This window comes from Mesoplodon densirostris, chromosome 5 (genome assembly GCF_025265405.1).
Source record: "Mesoplodon densirostris isolate mMesDen1 chromosome 5, mMesDen1 primary haplotype, whole genome shotgun sequence".
NCBI classification, from domain to species: Eukaryota; Metazoa; Chordata; class Mammalia; order Artiodactyla; family Ziphiidae; genus Mesoplodon; species Mesoplodon densirostris.
In genome coordinates this window covers 13,416,766-13,434,860 of record NC_082665.1, presented here as the reverse complement: position 1 = coordinate 13,434,860, position 18,095 = coordinate 13,416,766, and the positions used below count along the sequence as shown (strand labels likewise).

General features: G+C 35.0%; 1 protein-coding gene across 5 annotated transcripts in view; it reads right to left on the bottom strand.

The window, feature by feature from the left end:
* Positions 1-18,095, bottom strand: part of SCAF4 (SR-related CTD associated factor 4) — a 60,498-nt gene that overhangs the window by 31,805 nt on the left and 10,598 nt on the right. For 4 of the 5 annotated variants that reach the window (XM_060098563.1, XM_060098559.1, XM_060098562.1 and 1 more), the window contains exons 2-7: positions 7,790-7,873; positions 6,840-6,884; positions 5,157-5,318; positions 3,889-4,024; positions 3,425-3,564; positions 2,624-2,800 (exon numbers count right to left, since the gene is read on the bottom strand). In XM_060098563.1, coding sequence (XP_059954546.1) covers positions 2,624-2,800; positions 3,425-3,564; positions 3,889-4,024; positions 5,157-5,318; positions 6,840-6,884; positions 7,790-7,873 — 744 coding nt within the window. The remainder of the gene's footprint in view (positions 1-2,623; positions 2,801-3,424; positions 3,565-3,888; positions 4,025-5,156; positions 5,319-6,839; positions 6,885-7,789; positions 7,874-18,095) is intronic. The other variant, XM_060098561.1, reaches the window with a different exon arrangement.

Here is an 18,095-nt window from a genome sequence, read left to right as displayed (position 1 = left end):
AGTAAGAAAAGAAAAAGAAACAGGCCTAGATGTTGAATGGGAAAAGTCAAATTTAGTAGCCTAGAAAATCTAAGAGAACAACTAGAAAACTAAGCTTCTAATACCATGATAATTTACAACATAAAATAAAAATCAATAGTTTTCCTGTATGGCATCATTAACTAAACAAAAGTGTTATGAAACACTAAACATGAAAAATGAGTAAACATCTAAGAATAAATGACACAAGAAATGTATGAGACATATTAAAAATCTAATAAATTGAGACTCTATATAAGAAATTATCAGTACTTCTTAAATTAACCTATAAATTCATAAAAATTTATGCTACAGTTCATCTGGTAAAGTATACTGTGATGATCAATTATATGTGTCAACTTGGCCAGGTTATGGTGCCCAGTTGTTTGGTCAAAGATTAATACAGATGTTGCTGTGAAGGTATTTTAAAAATGTGATTAACAGGGAATTCCCTGGTGGTCCAGTGGTTGGGACCCTGCACTTTCACTGCCACAGGCCCAGGTTCAATCCATGGTCGGGGATCCCCGCAAGCGATATGTGCATGGCCAAAAACAAACAAACAAAACAAAACAAAGAAAACATTGGGAATTCCCTGGCGGTCCAGTGGTTAGGACTCTGTCCTCAGGGCCTGGGTTCAATCCCTGGTTGGGTACTAAGGTCCCATAAGCTGCATGGTGCAGCAAGGGAAAAAAAAGTGATTAACATTTAAATTAGTAGACTATGAATAAAGAAATACACTCCATAATGTGGGTGTGCCTCAACCAAACAAAGGCTTTAAGAGCAAGGACTTAGGTTTAGGTTTCCCAAAGAAGGCATTCTCAAGACAGCAACATGAAAACCTTGCCTTGCAGAATTCAGACTCAAGATTGCAGCATTAACTCTTACCTGAATTTCCAGCCTGCCACTCTGACCTACAAATTTCAAATTTGCTAGCCTCAACAACTGTGTGAGCCAATTCCTTAAAGAAAATCCCTCCCTTTCTCCCCTTTGTGTGTCTGTGTGTATAACTGGTTCTGCTCCTCTGGAGAACCCTAACACATATGCCCAAGAACAGCCAAAGAATGCCTGAAAAAGAGTAAGGGCAGAGAACACATCTAGAAATGAAATACAAGTTGCAAGTGTTTAAACTGTTATGTTGCAGAAATAAACAAAGATATTAGTGGGACAGAACAGTGTCCAAAGACAGACACAGAAACAAATGGGAATTAAATGACAAAAATTGTGAGAATTGGCTATTTCCAAAACATAAAGATTTAACTACCTTGAACCATATTCTAAAATAGGTTCTCGATAGATTGAGACAAACATGAAAAGCAAAAATATAAAACTACTAGAAGAAAGAGAATTTTTAATGCAAGTTCAGAGAGTTTTCCTAATCACAACACAACACAGAAGACTAAAAAACAAAACCACAATACATAACAATTTATGTTCACATATGGATGGGAACATACACAACTCTGTTCAAAGCAGAGTGGAACTGATTTCCCTTTTTACTTTAGAATTTTCTGTATTATTTGCATTTTTTTCCCTAAAAGCATGTACTTCTTCTGTACTCAAAAATTTTATCCAACCTTCTTTGAATAAGTAGTCATTCATAAATCACTAAGATAGAATAACAAGCAGTAATTACCATATGGATTCTTAATTTGGACTACCAGCAATAAAGTTATTGTATCTTAGAATGTTAGAAAGAATAAAAAATTTTAGAGATGATTAAAAGATACTTCATTCTAGGATTTTCAAACTTTTGTGGTTTTTGCACTGCAACTTGTAAAATGAGATGAAATTGTATATAGTCATAAATTCAGTAAACAGACATGACATAAACAGACAAGAGTGGAGTTGTCTGGGCTAACATTTCAACAAGAAGCTCTAAGCTGGGCATATTCAGCACATCTATATCCTTAGTGGCAGCTCCTTAAACATAACGAAGGCCCAACAGAGAAGTTGGAAGACACTCAACCAACCCAAACGCTCATATTATAGATATGGTAACTAATGTTTTTAACAGCAGAAAACAGAAAGCAACTTAAATGTCTATCACTAGGGGAATGGCCAAATTGTGATGTGTCCATGTAATGGAATACTCCTAATAAGCACTCAGTACATGGTAGATTTACTTCTATTAACCTTAACAACAACAAAGGGACAAGAGGATTAATATCAAAACAAGGAAGTTAGAAACAGTGTGTATGTATATATATGTGTATATATATATATTAAAAACACACACGTATTTTTATATATGCACACACATATATAATGACCAAAAAGGAAAAGCATATATCCAGGAAATTAATTCTGAAAAGATACACAGCAAAATGTTACAGTAGTTACCTTCACATATGGGGGTTAATGGTGAATGTTCCCGTTTACTTTCCTTTACACTGTTTACCTTTCCTTTATATTGAAAATTGTGCAATGAGTATATATCAGATTTTTAACCAGGAATAATAATCAATGTTTTGATGTCGAGGGGGAAAAGTCCCTCAAATCACAAAACAACAAAATGAACAAGCCAGAGAAGCTAGAGAAGGGGTAACTTCCACATTCCAAGTTGAGTGATGTAAACAATGGGGTGGGTTATGTGAGAGAAGCATACCTTGTCAAATGCAGTTTTTTGTTCAGGTTGGGGGAAAGCAGCTTTTTGTTCAGGTGGTTGTGTAGGAGCTGTCTTTAACTGAGCTGTGATAGCCTGAACCTGAGCCATCACAGCATTGTCAATGGCGGGAGACTGTGGTTTTGGAGGCTGTTGAAAAGTCTGAAGGATCTGCTGAAGCTTAAAGAATGGGAAGACTGATAAACCACATAATAAAGTATAATCACAGTATCAAAAGTTAATTTACTAAAAAAAACCCTTAACGGTGACTCAAAATAGCATAGGCACAGAGTAAACTAGAAAAAGGAACCAACCTTTTAATAATGGTTAAGTTTATTGTGAATGAATGTATCAGGGATATAAGATGTGTCACTTAAGGTTAAAAATGTATGCTGATACCCCAACAGTAGAAAATGATGGTCAAAGAGAAAAGAGAAAATACACTGAATTGTGAACAAGGTAAATATGTTTTCTAAAAAAGTGTAAAAAAAAATCATTTCCACCAATCTAAATAATTTTGAAATCATCTGGAAATGCTAGAATTGTGAGCAACAATACCACCACTCAGCAGTTCTGCAGTTCTCTGCAAAGGGGTACTGCTATTTCTCAGTGTGCTGTTCCCTTGTTTCCCACATTTCCCCTATTATCCCTATGTAGTATCCCTTCCCTTCCTAGTAAAGGCCTTTCTAGTTGAAAAGTAGAAATATTTCCTCCCCACAATGTGCTCATTAACTAGGAATGAAAAATAAGAACTGACAACAGTACCTAACTGCAAACAATTTAATCTTTGGAGAGGCAGTTTACCTGTTGACCTTGAGTTGTCTGAAACAGTTGGGCCACAGCAGCAAAAGCATCAGAGCTGGGCAACTGTGGTACAGTTGGTATGGAGTTTGTAGTGGCTTGTGAGGGTTCAGAAGAAACTTTAACTGGAGGTGGAGGTGAACCTAAAAAAGATCATTAAGCCCTCAGTAAACTTTAACTCATAAATATTCCTTTTAATCTCCATTAAGCTTCTTTACTAAAATAATACTCCATTCAGTTTAACATACAGTAAAAAAAAATACAGATTATGGTAATACAGCCTATACTGTAACAAGCACTGAATACTTTTATTAGAAGTAAGAATTATGGGAAGAAAACTATACCTTCCAAGATGTAAGCTCAAGTTTCCTTCTTTTGGAAAACTTCCATCACTATAAACAGACTCTAAACACTTCATGCACAAAAAATTATACCATCTTCTAAGCTCACAGATACATCTGCCATACCTTCATTATTAGTAACGTTTTCTGTTACTGGGGCGGCATTACTGGTTCCTGCTGCCATGTCCAAAAGCGGTTGAATAATTTCAATTTTGAATACTCCATTTTTTTGCCAAAGGTTCAGCACACGAACTATTTTACTCTGTTATGTGTGAGGAAACATGAATATACAATAAATATCTGCATAAATAATTTAATATACCTCTTACAAAAAGAGGAGGAAAAAAAAAAACACCCCAGGCTAATATTTCCATGCTGTATCTGTTTCATAAACAGAAAAAAAATCTATCATCAGAATTACAACCTGGTTAAACTACACTAACTGGCCTTTCCTTCAGTAGTGCAATCTAGAGTAAGAAACAGAAGGGGGGAAAGAAAGAGAAAAGAAATCTAACCTAGAGAATCAAAACAAATGCATTATAATACTTAAAAATGTATCTGAAGTTTCCATTATATTTTACTTATGATTACAAAGAAACAACCAGTTATCTCAGAGAAGTGAAGAATTTTCCAGGATGACTATAACAGTTAAAATATTTAAGACAATTATTGGCCTGTAATTGTTAGGTAAATTGTTTTGTGGACTAGTAAATATGAAGGAGATCCATGTAACTCTTATTTCCTACTCAAGGAATGATCTTCTTTTCTCTTGTGTATTTTCCCCACAAGAGCATTCCTTCAAGAATATAAATACAGAATCCATAACACTCAAATTTATATCCCGTTTATTGTAGTCTCCAGTCTTCATTATTCTGAGTCTACCAGTGCATTTCTCCCACCTATTGGAGTCTAGTTTTCTGTCTATAATGTTTTTCTATCTTTTTACAGTACATAGTAAAACCAGCTATAAATGTGAGGAATTAAATACTGTAGTCTGATTGCTAATGAATACCATTTACGCTCTAGCAGCTCTATATGCTGGGGAGAGCCATCAATTATTGGTCCCTTCCTTTTGGAATAAGCAACAATCTGAGATAAGCATTGCTCTCCTCTACTTGCAGAATTTCTTTACCATTCAACCACAAGAAATCTTTCCAACAATGTCTTCTTAAAGCAAGATTGTGCTCCTTTTATATTTCAACAGTACAACATTCCTGAAGGACTTCCCAAGAAAACAGATATGACTACTATAGAAAAAACCGGGTTTTGTTTCAAGTTCATGATTATCTTTCTATTAATACAGTAGGCTTTAAATATCTAATATACATTTAAGTAGATACAAAAACAAAAACAAAACAAGAATACAAGCTTAATTTAAAAATTATAAACTATACCTTATCTTCAGATGGACAAAGATACAAATATTGGAATGTGGCAGTTATGTTTTTAGAGAATCTTGGCCCAAAAACATCTTTATCAGTTCCAAACTGATGACGAGACTGTCTCACAATTGAGTCGATTACATATAATCCCGGAACCTTGTATTCTGGTTTACACTACAAAGATTAAAGATGTAAATTCAATACAGGAAAAGCAAATCACAATTTGACACCCATTAATCTCATTTTTATGAAACTATATATCCAAGAATTACTTCTATTTAGAAACTACTTGAATGTTTAGTTCTCACTGGCTAGCTTGTCAAATTTCCCACAGGTCTGTACAGAACTGCCATTCTCTTGATACTTCAGACCCCCAATATTTTACTTTTCTCTGATCCCTCTGTCTCTCCACGCACAACTTCCCAGAATCAACATTACTTTACCAATCCCTAAGCCACCTCCATACAAATCCACTTATTATGGATAAATCTCTGCTGTAATTCATCCTGCTCAAAAAATAATTTTTACCTTTTAAAATTATCAAGGAGATCATTTTAACAACATATCAATTTCAATTCTATTAAGTACAGTACCAGAGAAACAAAAACTAAAAGGAGAGGTCATTTTTGGCCTTTCAAATTGACAAGGTAAAATGAATAGACAGACACCTGCACACATTTCTGGTGGTACAACCTTTATGAAGGATGATTTAGCAATAAAAGTAAAGCCTTATTTCATCCATCAAGTCTACTTCTAGAAATTTATCCTAAGGAAAACAATTAAGATGCCTCTGAATTTTTTCCACAAGTCTAGCCACTGAAGTGAAATGCCCAGTAATCGGGAACTGGCTTAGTAAATCGTGAAAAACAATCATATGTTAGAATACCTTGTAGATGTTTATAATAAATTCCGTGGGAAAGGCAGGTTATCCATCAGCCTATGTCTCCATTTTCCTTTTATAAATGTACATGTACATACTAAATCATGAGTAAATATTCATCATAACTGGGGTGGTGTCATATAGGTAATTTTAATTTTTTTCCCGTTTTATTTACTGGTACTTTGATTTGCTACTATAAAAACCTCTATTGACTATACTTTTTGGTCTGTTGGAGCTCTAACTCCTATCTCGCAGCCAGTATTAAATGGCCTTGGACCAGAGACACTCCCACACACATTTATTAGTGTGTACTACATGGCACAGCTCCAGGTTGGGGGAGAAGACAAGGATGTCTAAGTAAGCCTCCGTTCTCAGTCCTTTACTGAGAAAGACGTGTGCTAATCACACCATATAATCGTAAGTGAAAAACTGTTTAATTATGATGGGAGCAGGGGAAAGCTGGAAAAACTTTACGAAGTGATTTCATTTGAAGTACTCCAAGATGAGTTAAATGTCAACAGAGTAGGCAGGGCAAAGGGGAGAGAAGGCACATCAGGCTCAAGGAAGAGTCCTGTTCAGTAGAGAAGAAACTGTTGCTGAATCCTACCTCATAGTAAGTGCTCAATCAACAGTACTGCTATAAATTTTTGTTTTGTTAGGAAAAAACAAAAAAACCTCTAGTGATTAAAAAGAACTTCTAGTGACAACTTTTCTGTAGAGTGGCTTTAGAAGCAATTATCCAAATTACAATTTACAAAGTAAATTACAAATACTGATCACAACTAAAATGAGGTAATAAATAAATGGATAGTTACCTTTTTGATGAACTTTTCTACTATTTGAACTACATGCTTATAAAGCTGAAAAGAATGAAAAGAAAATCATTATCCAGTTTACATACTTCTACATTTCCTGTAATTAGAAAATACTTAAAAATCTTGAAATTTGCACAATTTGAATTAATTCCCAAGATAATACTGAAAAAAACATGGGAAATAATCCATAGTCAACCCATAGTCAACAACTGAAAAAATCTTAACAAATCATAAAGAAACTACAAACTAAAACAGAAAACTACAAAAATTCCCCCAAACACAAGGTCCTTTTCTTAGATTTTTAATCAGTAAATCTTCATAGAGTAGTTTATTAAGGAACTTTAGGAGAAGGATAAGAACAATGGAACTGGAAGTAAATAATGCAGTTTTTAAAGGGACTCACTTATTTAAGGTGTGATTGGGTAAGACATTTAATTTCATGAAGTCCAAGGTTTTTAAATAAAAATGAAGCTAATACTCCACTGATTTATGATAAGAATTAAATGAAAACAAAACAAAACAAAAAAACCCAAAAAAAACCTCTGCCATTCTACTCTCTACTTCAATGAGTTCAACTTTTTTTTTAGCACCACACAAAAAAGGCAATTATGTGAGGTGATGGACATGTCAATTGGCTTGAGGTAATCATTCCACAATGTACACGTGTATCAAATCGTGTTCTATTACATTATATTACTGAATTTGTCAATTATACCTCAGTAAAGCTAAAAAATATAAAGGGGAAATACTAACAACAAAACAAGTTTTGAAATAATATGTTACAATGTAGATGCACCATACTGTATTATTATGTACTTTCAGCAAAACTTGGTTAGTGTTCTTTGATTCAGGCCTGAACTAATTCACAAGATGAATTCTCACACTTAACAATAACATTTTCAAAATTTCAAAAACATTTTCCAAATGAAATATATTTCTTTTACTCTTACCTTAATAGCTTTAATAGCAGCTTTCGTGATGAGAATCATCTTGGCTCGAGAGATGGGAGGTTTCATATCCATAAGTGAAAAGAGCTTAAAAAACAGAAAAAGAGGAAAAAAATGTCTTAATTACAAGTAAAATTAGAGGTTAATCCTTCAGTTCTACAAATATATTTGTAATATATTAACTAAAAGAATAATAAATTTTTGGAACTAAGTTTAATAATTCGTCTAGTAAAGAAAAACAAGAGCTTTCCTACATACTGGCATCACCACTTCGAAAATACAATGGGAAAAAATCATATTAGAAGTAGCAAAAAAGGTAAAATATTTACAAAATCTGTAACAGAAAAAATTACAAAACTTTGCTGGAGAACTCAAAAATGATTTGAATGGAAACAAACACACCATGTTCCTGTACTGAAAACGGCAATACTGTGACTCAATATTTAATATTTCATTCCAAACCTCACTGAGATTTTGGAAAACTTCAAATAATTCTAACGTTCATTTGGAGAAACACATGTATTACATCAGGCAAGAAATTTAACATGCCATTATAAAGCCTGAATTCACAATTTCTTGATTTAGTTAGGAATAAAAATGACACCATATTTAACAAATCTCACTACAGTAAATCCAACAATCAGGTGCTCATAGGAGACTTAACCACACATGCATACTCCTTCCCCCTAAAGTTTAAATCCAACCAAAATATAATGATAGCCCATAGAGGGTTACAAAGATAAAAGACATTAAGCTTATATCTAGTTTCTTAAATTCTTGTTTTTGTTTTGTTTTAATCATAGACACACACATACTCTTCTAATAATACATCTTGAAATAAGTTTCAGGGCTTCCTGAGCATTATCAACCTTATATGAATCATGTTTCCATTTCTTTCTAATTAATGTTGGTATTTCAAATATGGAACCCCTAAGACATAGACCATCTTTCCTAGACCACTACTAAGAGGCTACCTTAAAGAACAAAAGTCTCCTTTCCCAGAATAAATAGCCCTACCTGGAAACATACCTTAAATTCCCTGGCAACAGAATTTTCACAGCTTTTCAAAACTAGACACAAAGGACTACAGACAACGGTAACAGTAATTTTTAGAAAGAGTATGCAATGAAAGATATAATCAATGTAAGAACCAGATACATACTATGCCTAAGCAGAGAAAGGTAGAACTTTTCCATAAATAATACTAAGATACAGAAAATGGGAAAAACACAAAAATATTAACACAGAAATTCATTTTTTTAAAAGGGATTAAGTAAATAAGGTCATTCTTTATCATTTTATTTACCAACATAATTAAAATTCTCCTTGAGAATAAAGGCTCACTAATTGAAAGACAATTAGAAAGGAGACGGTAATCTTTGAAGCTATAAAAACCAATGAGAAAATACGAAATGATTTAAAACATTTCAACTTCAACACAAACTGAAAAATATCAACACTGCATGAAATATAGAGCACACATTTTATAAAAGGGCATGTTCTGCCCATTTCTAAGTTATAAAAGTTATTAAGACAGTTGTTTATTACCGTGGTTCTATTTCCTTCTCTGGACCTTAACGCAGAGAAAGGGGAGACAAAAAAGTTTACACATGGATCTTAAGAATAAGCAACAGTGGGACTTCCCTGGTGGCACAGTGGTTAAGAATCCGCCTGCCAGTGCAGGGGACATGGGTTCAATCCCTGGTGTGGGAAGATCCCACGTGCCGCGGAGCAGCTATTAAGCCCATGCACAACTACTGAGCCTGCGAGCCACAACTACTGAGCCCACATGCCACAACTACTGAAGCCCACGCGCCTAGAGCCCGTGCTCCACAAGAGAAACGACCGCAGTGAGAAGCCCGAGCACCACAACGAAGAGTAGCCCCTGCTCGCCGCAACTAGAAAAAGCCCATGCACAGCAACAAAGACCCAACACAGCCAAAAAAGAATAAGCAACAGTGAGAGCTACTTCTCTGGCCATTAAAAGCTTAGAGACTCATATTTCAATGAAGCCTAAGCCAGAGCTAATATTCATTTAATGTCCCAAATAGCACTTCTTGATTATTTCCACAGTAGGGAACTCCCCATATTAAACCAAAACAAAACAAAAAAGACAACTGAGCACAGAAGACAGACCAGTGTTATCTTCTGATGAAACGCTCCACAGTCTATACTTAAATAATTTATTTAAAAAAATTAAAATACAGACTACAGGCAATAGAACAGCAAGAGAGCATTCAAGTGCTACCATCTAAGAGACAGAGGAGGGGTGTTTATTCCACTAAAGAAGGCACAACTCAGGAAACGAGGAGGGAACCAACACTGAGTGCTTATGTATAAGGAAGAATTACCTTTGGTGGTACATTATCTTATTTTAATCATATTAACAATTAACATATATGGTTACACGTACTTTGAGATGATACCCAAAGGGATTACATCTGTTTTCGGATGATGCCCAGGGAACGGGTCTGGACTATAATTTGTTGATTTTAAAGCTTACAATCCTTAATAGCATAGTCATCTCCTTATACAATGCTGCTTATTGACTAAATACATGCAGAGACCATTAACTATGATGGGGAATACAGACAAAATATCAAGTAGGCATCTGTGCCTGTCTATACGTATACTGTATTGATTCAGGGATAATGATGAGACATACCGAATTTAATTTGGGATGCCTACTGAATATTTAGGTAGAAATTTCAGCAGACTGGAAAATGCATCTTGAACAAAGAAGAGGTTCTGCTAGAAACTGAAAGGTCACAATCAAAGCCATGAGGATGAGTAAGACAAGAACAAAGATGATATAATTAACTAGGGTATACCAAATATTTCAATATGGTACAGAGAAGGGGGTTGCACAAAGGAACACCAGGAAAATAACAGAAATGAAAGGTATTTGGCAAGGTCAAATGCTATAAATTAGTTCTTGTGTATGGAACGACTAGTATACCATCTGCAACAGGGCAAGTGCTCAATAAACATCACTAGGTGCAGTGTTCTCCCTGATATTACAGATCTGCATTCAGAATGAATGTAATCTGTCAAAGAAAACAAATGCGTCAAAAGCAGCCAGAGAAAACCATGCCATTCTCTTATATAAAATAATAGCAGCAGTAGGACCCAAAAGGTACAAAACCTCCTCAGAAAGCCTTAGTAAGAAAAAAATACTTGTCAGCAACAGATATGAGTTTGTCTTTTTGCTGTCACCAGCTAAATAACTATTAGAAAATACTAAGTATGAACACTGTTCTGCTGGGTGCCTGATTTACAAAGTATTCTAAAAATTATGAAGAATCACTCACAATGATCCCTTATATCAATAAAGCAGTTTCAAAAGAAGATAAGGAAGGAGCATATTTGGCCCATGACACCTGTAGAATTCATAGTGTTTGGGGGTTAGTCAAAGTAACATCATACTCTGCTATTTATTAACAGTATAAACTTCAACAAGTTTAGTTAACCTTTTCTAAATTTCAAGGATTTCTGAAATCTGAAAAAAAGGATTAACAGTACTCACTTCACCTCATAAGACTGTTAGGATTAAATGAGATAGTGTATATAAATCTCTTAGCCTAGTACCTGACATATAAATGGCTCAGTAAATAGAGGTATATAATGCCCTGGGAATCTTGACACACACCTCGAGTTTAATTTTTTGTTATGGCTTACCATAATACCTTTTTTGTATTACATCTACTATTCAAGTGCTGACTGAATTTAGAGAAATTTTCTCGATACTGAAAATACAGTAATATCAAAGAGTTTTAAAGCTGTGTAGCACCTTAGTATGTAATCCAGTACTCATACCAAATTCAGAACTGCTTTCACAATACACCTGGCAGGTCCCATATTAGTCCACAGGCTTAATAACTCATAACTAACCTGCCCCAATGGTTACAGCAGTCCTCTTTGTACTGACCCCAAATCTCCCTTCTGATAACCTTCCCTCCCTCTCCTGTTCTAGTTTTGCCTCTGGAGCACAGAACAGTGATCTTTCTCATGTGATAAAATAAATATAACTAAGCATGTTTCCCTTTCTCTTATCTTCTTCAACTATTAGCCAAATGATATGATTTCTAGATCCGACTATCCTGGCTAATTCCTTTTAAGTATAATAAACCAAAATAAACAAGGCCTGGATATATATTCCTGTAGAATTTAGTGGATTGTCTTTTGTATTAGTTTCCTATTCCTGTAGTAACACATTAGCTTAAAACAACACTTTTGGAAGTCAGAATCTCCAGACTTCCCTGGTGACGAAGTGTTTAAGCACCTGCCTGTCAATGCAGGGGACATGGGTTCAAGCCTTGGTCTGGGAAGATCCCACATGCCACGGAGCAACTAAGCCTGCGTGCCCAAACTACTGAAGCCTGCACGCCTAGAGCCCGTGCTCCGCAACAAGAGAAGCCACCGCAATGAGAAGCCCGTGCACCAGAAGGAAGAGTAGCCCCCGCTCGCCGCAACCAGAGAAAGTCTGCGTGGAGCAACAAAGACCCAACACAGCCAAAAATAAATAAATTTAAAAATAAATAAACTGTACCTTGTTTTAAAAAAAAGAATCTCACTAGTCTGAAACCAAGGTGTTGGCAGGGCTGCCTTCATTCTGGGCGCTCTAGGTCAAAATCTATTTCTTGCCTTTTCTAGCCAAAGTGTGCCTAAATTCCTTTGGCTCATAGCTGCTTCTTCCATCTTCAAAACTGGCAGCATAGCCTCTTCTCTCTTCCCTAACCTCTGCTTCCACTGTCAGAGCACTTTCTCTGACTTTCCTGCCTCTCTCAAGGAAGGACCCTTGGGGTTACACTGGGTTCATCCAGATAATGCAGGATAATTAACTCAGCTCAAACCCTTAATCACATCTGCAAAGTCTCTTTTGCCAGGTAAGGAAACATATTCACAGGTTCTAGGATTCAGAACATGGACATCCTGGGGTAGGGGCGATCATTTATTATTTTTTAAAAATAGTGCTTAATTCATTATTAACTCACATTTATAATCAACTGAAACCCTCAGACTGTTTTCACTGGAATCTTTATCAAAACTAGATCTTCATGTTGACTTTATGTTGGTTTCTGACAGTCCTTTCAATCTACTTAGGTAGTCTGGAAATGATTTTCTGTTTTCAATGTAGCAGCTAGCCCAATCAGTTTGTAAATTTCACAAACCTATTTTATATGGCTTCCTCCAACACCACGGTTTTTTAAAAATTAAAAACAGGACCTACTTGTAGGATGACCTTATCTGATATTCCTTGGGCCCTGCCAGTCAGCTAAAATTCACTTAACAATACTCTCATCCTATCTGTGTATTTTTAAAATTTATTCATGATGAAATCATGACAAATATCTTTCTGAAATATTTGGTTTAGAGTCATCACTAGACAAACTTTACAAAAGAAAAATGTTTAATTTGGCCTGTGAGAATCTGTTCTGGCTCCTAGTGACTAGATATCTCTAGACAGAATCTCTTTCAAAGGGATACTTACCCCTACCTTCCACCTCCCCCCCGCCCCGCTTAAACTTCTAAGTATTTGCTTTCCTTAACTTTATTTTATAATGAATTATACTGATTATATCTAGTATTCCTTCCTTTGCTATTATGACCTCCAAGATGACAAATTCTGGCTTAAGCTCCTGTTATTAATAATTAATTACAAAGTTCAATTTAAGGAAAAAATTTGAATGCTTCCAAAAAGAAATACATACACTCACAGTAACAGGCTGGTACTCAAATCTCCCTTCTGACAGATGAAGATATCAAAGTGTTCAAGTCTACAGTCTTCCCTCCTCTTTCGTTCATTTGACTCATCAAATGTGGTACACTGGCTTCAACCAAATCAAGAGTTAAAGCCAACATAACTTAAATGTTTGCTTGTAAAATATATTTTATAAAAGTACACATTAAATTTAACAAAACAAAACTTAGTGGAAAGATCTTTTAAAATCATCATCTCCGCAAAGATGCTTTTTTGTCCATCTAATTATAGCCTGAAGATAGCTCTGTAAAATATTTACTGCTAGAACAATTAGGTAAGGGATAGTTTACAGTCCCTTCTTACCTGGCATTTCATTTTATGCCTTTACCAAAGCTAATACTTTGTTAATACTGGGCATTTAATGTGATGGGGGGAACAGGTGTGTGTGTGTGTGTGTGTGTGTGTTTGTGTGTGTGTGTGTGTGTGTGTGTGTGAGAGAGAGAGAGAGAGAGGGAGGGAGAGAGAGAGGGAGAGAGAGAGAGGGAGAGAGGGGAGAGAGAGAGGGAGAGAGAGAGGGAGAGAGAGAGGGAGGGAGAGAGAGATGGGGTACGCAGGGAAAGGGGAGCTGCAAGCCAAGCACATGCTAGACAAGTATCATTATGCCACTCTACCTGAAAGCAGAATATTGCATATGAGTTCATCAATAGCACGTACAAACAGTAAGAGATAAAATAAAACTGAAAACTGTACAGAGAAGAGTAACTCAATTAACAAAGAGAACCCCAAACTAATTAATAAATATAGAAAAAATGTTCAGTCTTATCAATAGTTGAAAAGGTATAAATTGAGACAATGAGATACAGTTCTTCAGTTATCTAACTGACATGACTGTAGATTAGCATGAAGCAAAGAACTAAAAAATTCCTATCTTTTAAACCAACAATTCCACTTTTAGAAATTTATCTAAAATAATCAGATGTTCCCAAATTTCCCAAGATGACTTTTAAAATTAGAAGATAATTCATGTTATTAAAAAGATCTGGTTACCATATATAAAGTTTTCAAACACAAGTGGAAGGGAAAAAAAGACTGAAATACTCTAAAATGTTAATGGTATTTGGTAGAATACTTTCTTATTTTCTAGCTTAAATTTACCTAATTTGCATTAATTTTATTTTTTTGTTTTTATAAACTTTATTTTTAAACATTATTTTGTTGTGATTTCTCATTCCTCTTAAAAATATTTATTTATTTATTTTAATTTTTTGGGGCTGCTTCGGGTCTTAGTTGCAGCACTCAGGATCTTCGTTGTGGTGCGCGAGCTCAGTAGCTGTGGCGCGCAGGCTGAGTTGCCCCACAGCATGTGGGATATTAGTTCCCCGACAGGGGATCGAACCCACGTTCCCTGCATTGGAAGGCGGATTCTCTACCAGTGGACCACCAGGGAAGTCCCATAATTTGCATTAATTTTTAAAATGAAAAAATTAAAAATCATGGATTAACAATGAAAAACTTTGTGTCTGAGACACAAAAATGCATTTCTCCAACTTGCCTGTAAATAAATATACAGAATCATCATTATCATCAGGTACAACTTGTCCGTGGAGTAAATCGTGTCTTTGTAGATAACAGTTACGTTTAAATCAATGCCTTGTAAACCTTTAATAGAACTTTTCAAAATTGTTAAAACAAAATTTTAAAAATAAAATTTGCCATTTTAAATCTTTATAACTGAAGCCTCTGTGCACATAAAACCCAAATCTGAAAAACTTCTTAAAATATATTTTTGACATCTGTGCATTAAAGAAGGCATCCCGTTTAATTACTGATGTATGATTTACTCCCATGTAAACTCTTATTTACTTCCCAGCAAGTCAAATCCTTTGAAACGCAGATAATTAACCAATTTTCCACTTGCTTAGAGGACTGCCTGGAGAAGAGACAGGTCTGGAGTTCATACAAAATATACCTAACAACAGAGCCAATTTACATAGGGCTCTTTAAAACAGACGATGAGAAAAAGAAACTGTACGTTCTCCTGCTCCTACAGAGCAGGGTCTTTACTTTGACTTAAACACTACAAAATAGTTCTATTTATTTCTCCATAAAATTCACTTTTCAGACTTCTAAAGCTTCGAAGCCAGATATTTTTACAAACAACAAACCTGCAAATAATATTCTCAAGTTTAAAGAGTTTCAAAATTTTTCATACTGAGGTCTACATTTCTTTACCTTAGTACACTTTCCCACAAACACATAAACTTTTCTCCTGGTTCCAGAATTTAGAGAAATGCTTTACAAAATACACACATGTAAGTTCAAATATATACTGTTAATATTAAATATGAAACCACTTTCAAGTTAACTACTTAAGTTTCTATGTGCTTTACGAAAATAGAATATAGTAATACAGCAAACAGGAGTTTAAACTTCATCACCTAATTATATCACCAGTCCCTAATTCTGTTACCATTTGCTGCTGGCAGGACTAATTTTCTAGGTAGTTAATTTCTGACAACTCACTTGCTACCTTGCTTCAAAGTATGCCCTAATTTATTCTTCATCTAAGACTAACTCCCTTACAACTTCCAAGGGTCTACCCTTCACTCAAACTTTTTACTTTAGAACCAAGGCGGCCCCCTCCCCCGAATCAGGGCTTTTTAACTCCTTCAGCTCCACTTACTACAACAGGTCATTTTTTATTCCTTACCTCCATTTTGATTCACTGAACTGCAATCAATCCTCAACTTCCTTCTCACTTGTTCGAGAAATAGGTCAGGATGTGATTTTAGGAAATGCCAAATATTTTATCCATGCCATTACTCTACTTTACTAGCATAGACGCCAGGTTTCAAAATCACTTCGACTGTGCCTCACTAAGTAAACTTTGTGTCCACCCAAAGTTGGCCATAAAACATTTTTATGAATTAAATAGTTCCTTCCAGACTTCAATCGAAGAAAAAAAAAATTGTTCCAGGATATAAAATCATCTGATTAGAAGAAAAAAAATTATCTCATATATTTTATCTATACCTATTTTTCTTCCCACAAAGTTGTAATGACTAGATCTATACAAAAGCATGGGATTAAAACTGAAAATTTTAACATTCATAAAATCCCTGATTAATTTAAAATTTTAATTGTGAATATAAATTAGTAAATGAAACATAAACACCTAAAAGTATATCTTAAGTTTTAAACATTGATTGCATCTATTGCATTACTGTGGATGACTTAAAAACTCCCAGACTTCATCGTTCTTAAACTTTGGCGAATCCTTCCACAAATATATATTACAGTGCCTTGCTACCTTGCAAATCTATAAAAGTTGTTTAGGGAGCCCTCTCCCTTCATAAACAATACAGTAGACAAAGATCAGCTGCTCAAAAAACTTCAGAGAAGCCATGTGGGGGTGTAGACTGGGCTCAGGCAGCCTCTTACAGTACTCTGTCAACAATCACACCACCCCTCCAGTTTTCTTACCTCTAAAATGGAAGGAAGGTAAAGGCATATATAAAACACCTAACCGGTGTACCAGATACCAACCGGCATCTGGTTGGTATTTAATGAGCAAATGCAGGATTCATTTCCTGTCCTTCCCTTGAACTGGCTCCACTGGATTACTTCTTAAAATAGCATGTAAAAACTAAAGATATCCTTTGAACAAACTGAGGATTCAGGATCAACAAAATAACTTCCAGAGCCACTCAGTAGCTAAGAGATATTGTTTTCAACCTGATAGAAAATCAGATCAAGCAACAAAACAATGAAAATGGTGTTAAAACCTGACTTTTTTGTGTTTTTCTTTAAACAGCTTTGAGATATAATTAATATACCATAAAACTCACCCCTATAAAGTGTACGGCTCTGTAGCTTTTGCTATATTCAGAGTTATACAACCATCAACACTATTTAATTTCAGAATATTTCATTACACCCCAAAGAAATTCCATACCCATTAGCAGTCACTCCCCATTCCTCCCCCATACCACCACCAATAAGCTACTTTCTATCTCTATGGATTTGCCCATTTTGGATTATTTCATATATTTAAAAAACCCCTAACTTTATAAAATATGCTCTTATATTTACTCAGAAATGGTTAAGGCCTTTATAAAGATTTGAACGTATCTCTGAATCCCAAATGTGGCTGTCCTTTCTAAGGTGATTTATCATCCAGCAACTCTTAATTACAGTAAATAGACAATATATGACCATTAAAGTTTAAAAGAGTATTTTATGTTTCCTAAAAGCTTAAAAGCGATATTACCATAAATTTCCTTATCATAGGTTTCCTTTAAGCAGGATATTATAATTCTACATCAGCTAAAACTAAGCTCTGACAAAAGGAGTAATAAAGTGGAATACTCATGGTAAAGTGCATAAAGATATTTAGGGGATACTGCAGAAAAAGATTTACGGACTATAGGGTTAGTCAACTATTGCTCTCCAGAGTAATAACACACCTAGAGAGGGGCAGTGGGAAAAGTCCACCCAGGGGAAGGCAAAAAGTGGGTGAACTGTCTATAAAAACTCTACATAAAATAATAAAACTGTTTGAGAATTGTTTTATTTATCACCAAATACTAGCAATTCTAAATAATATCA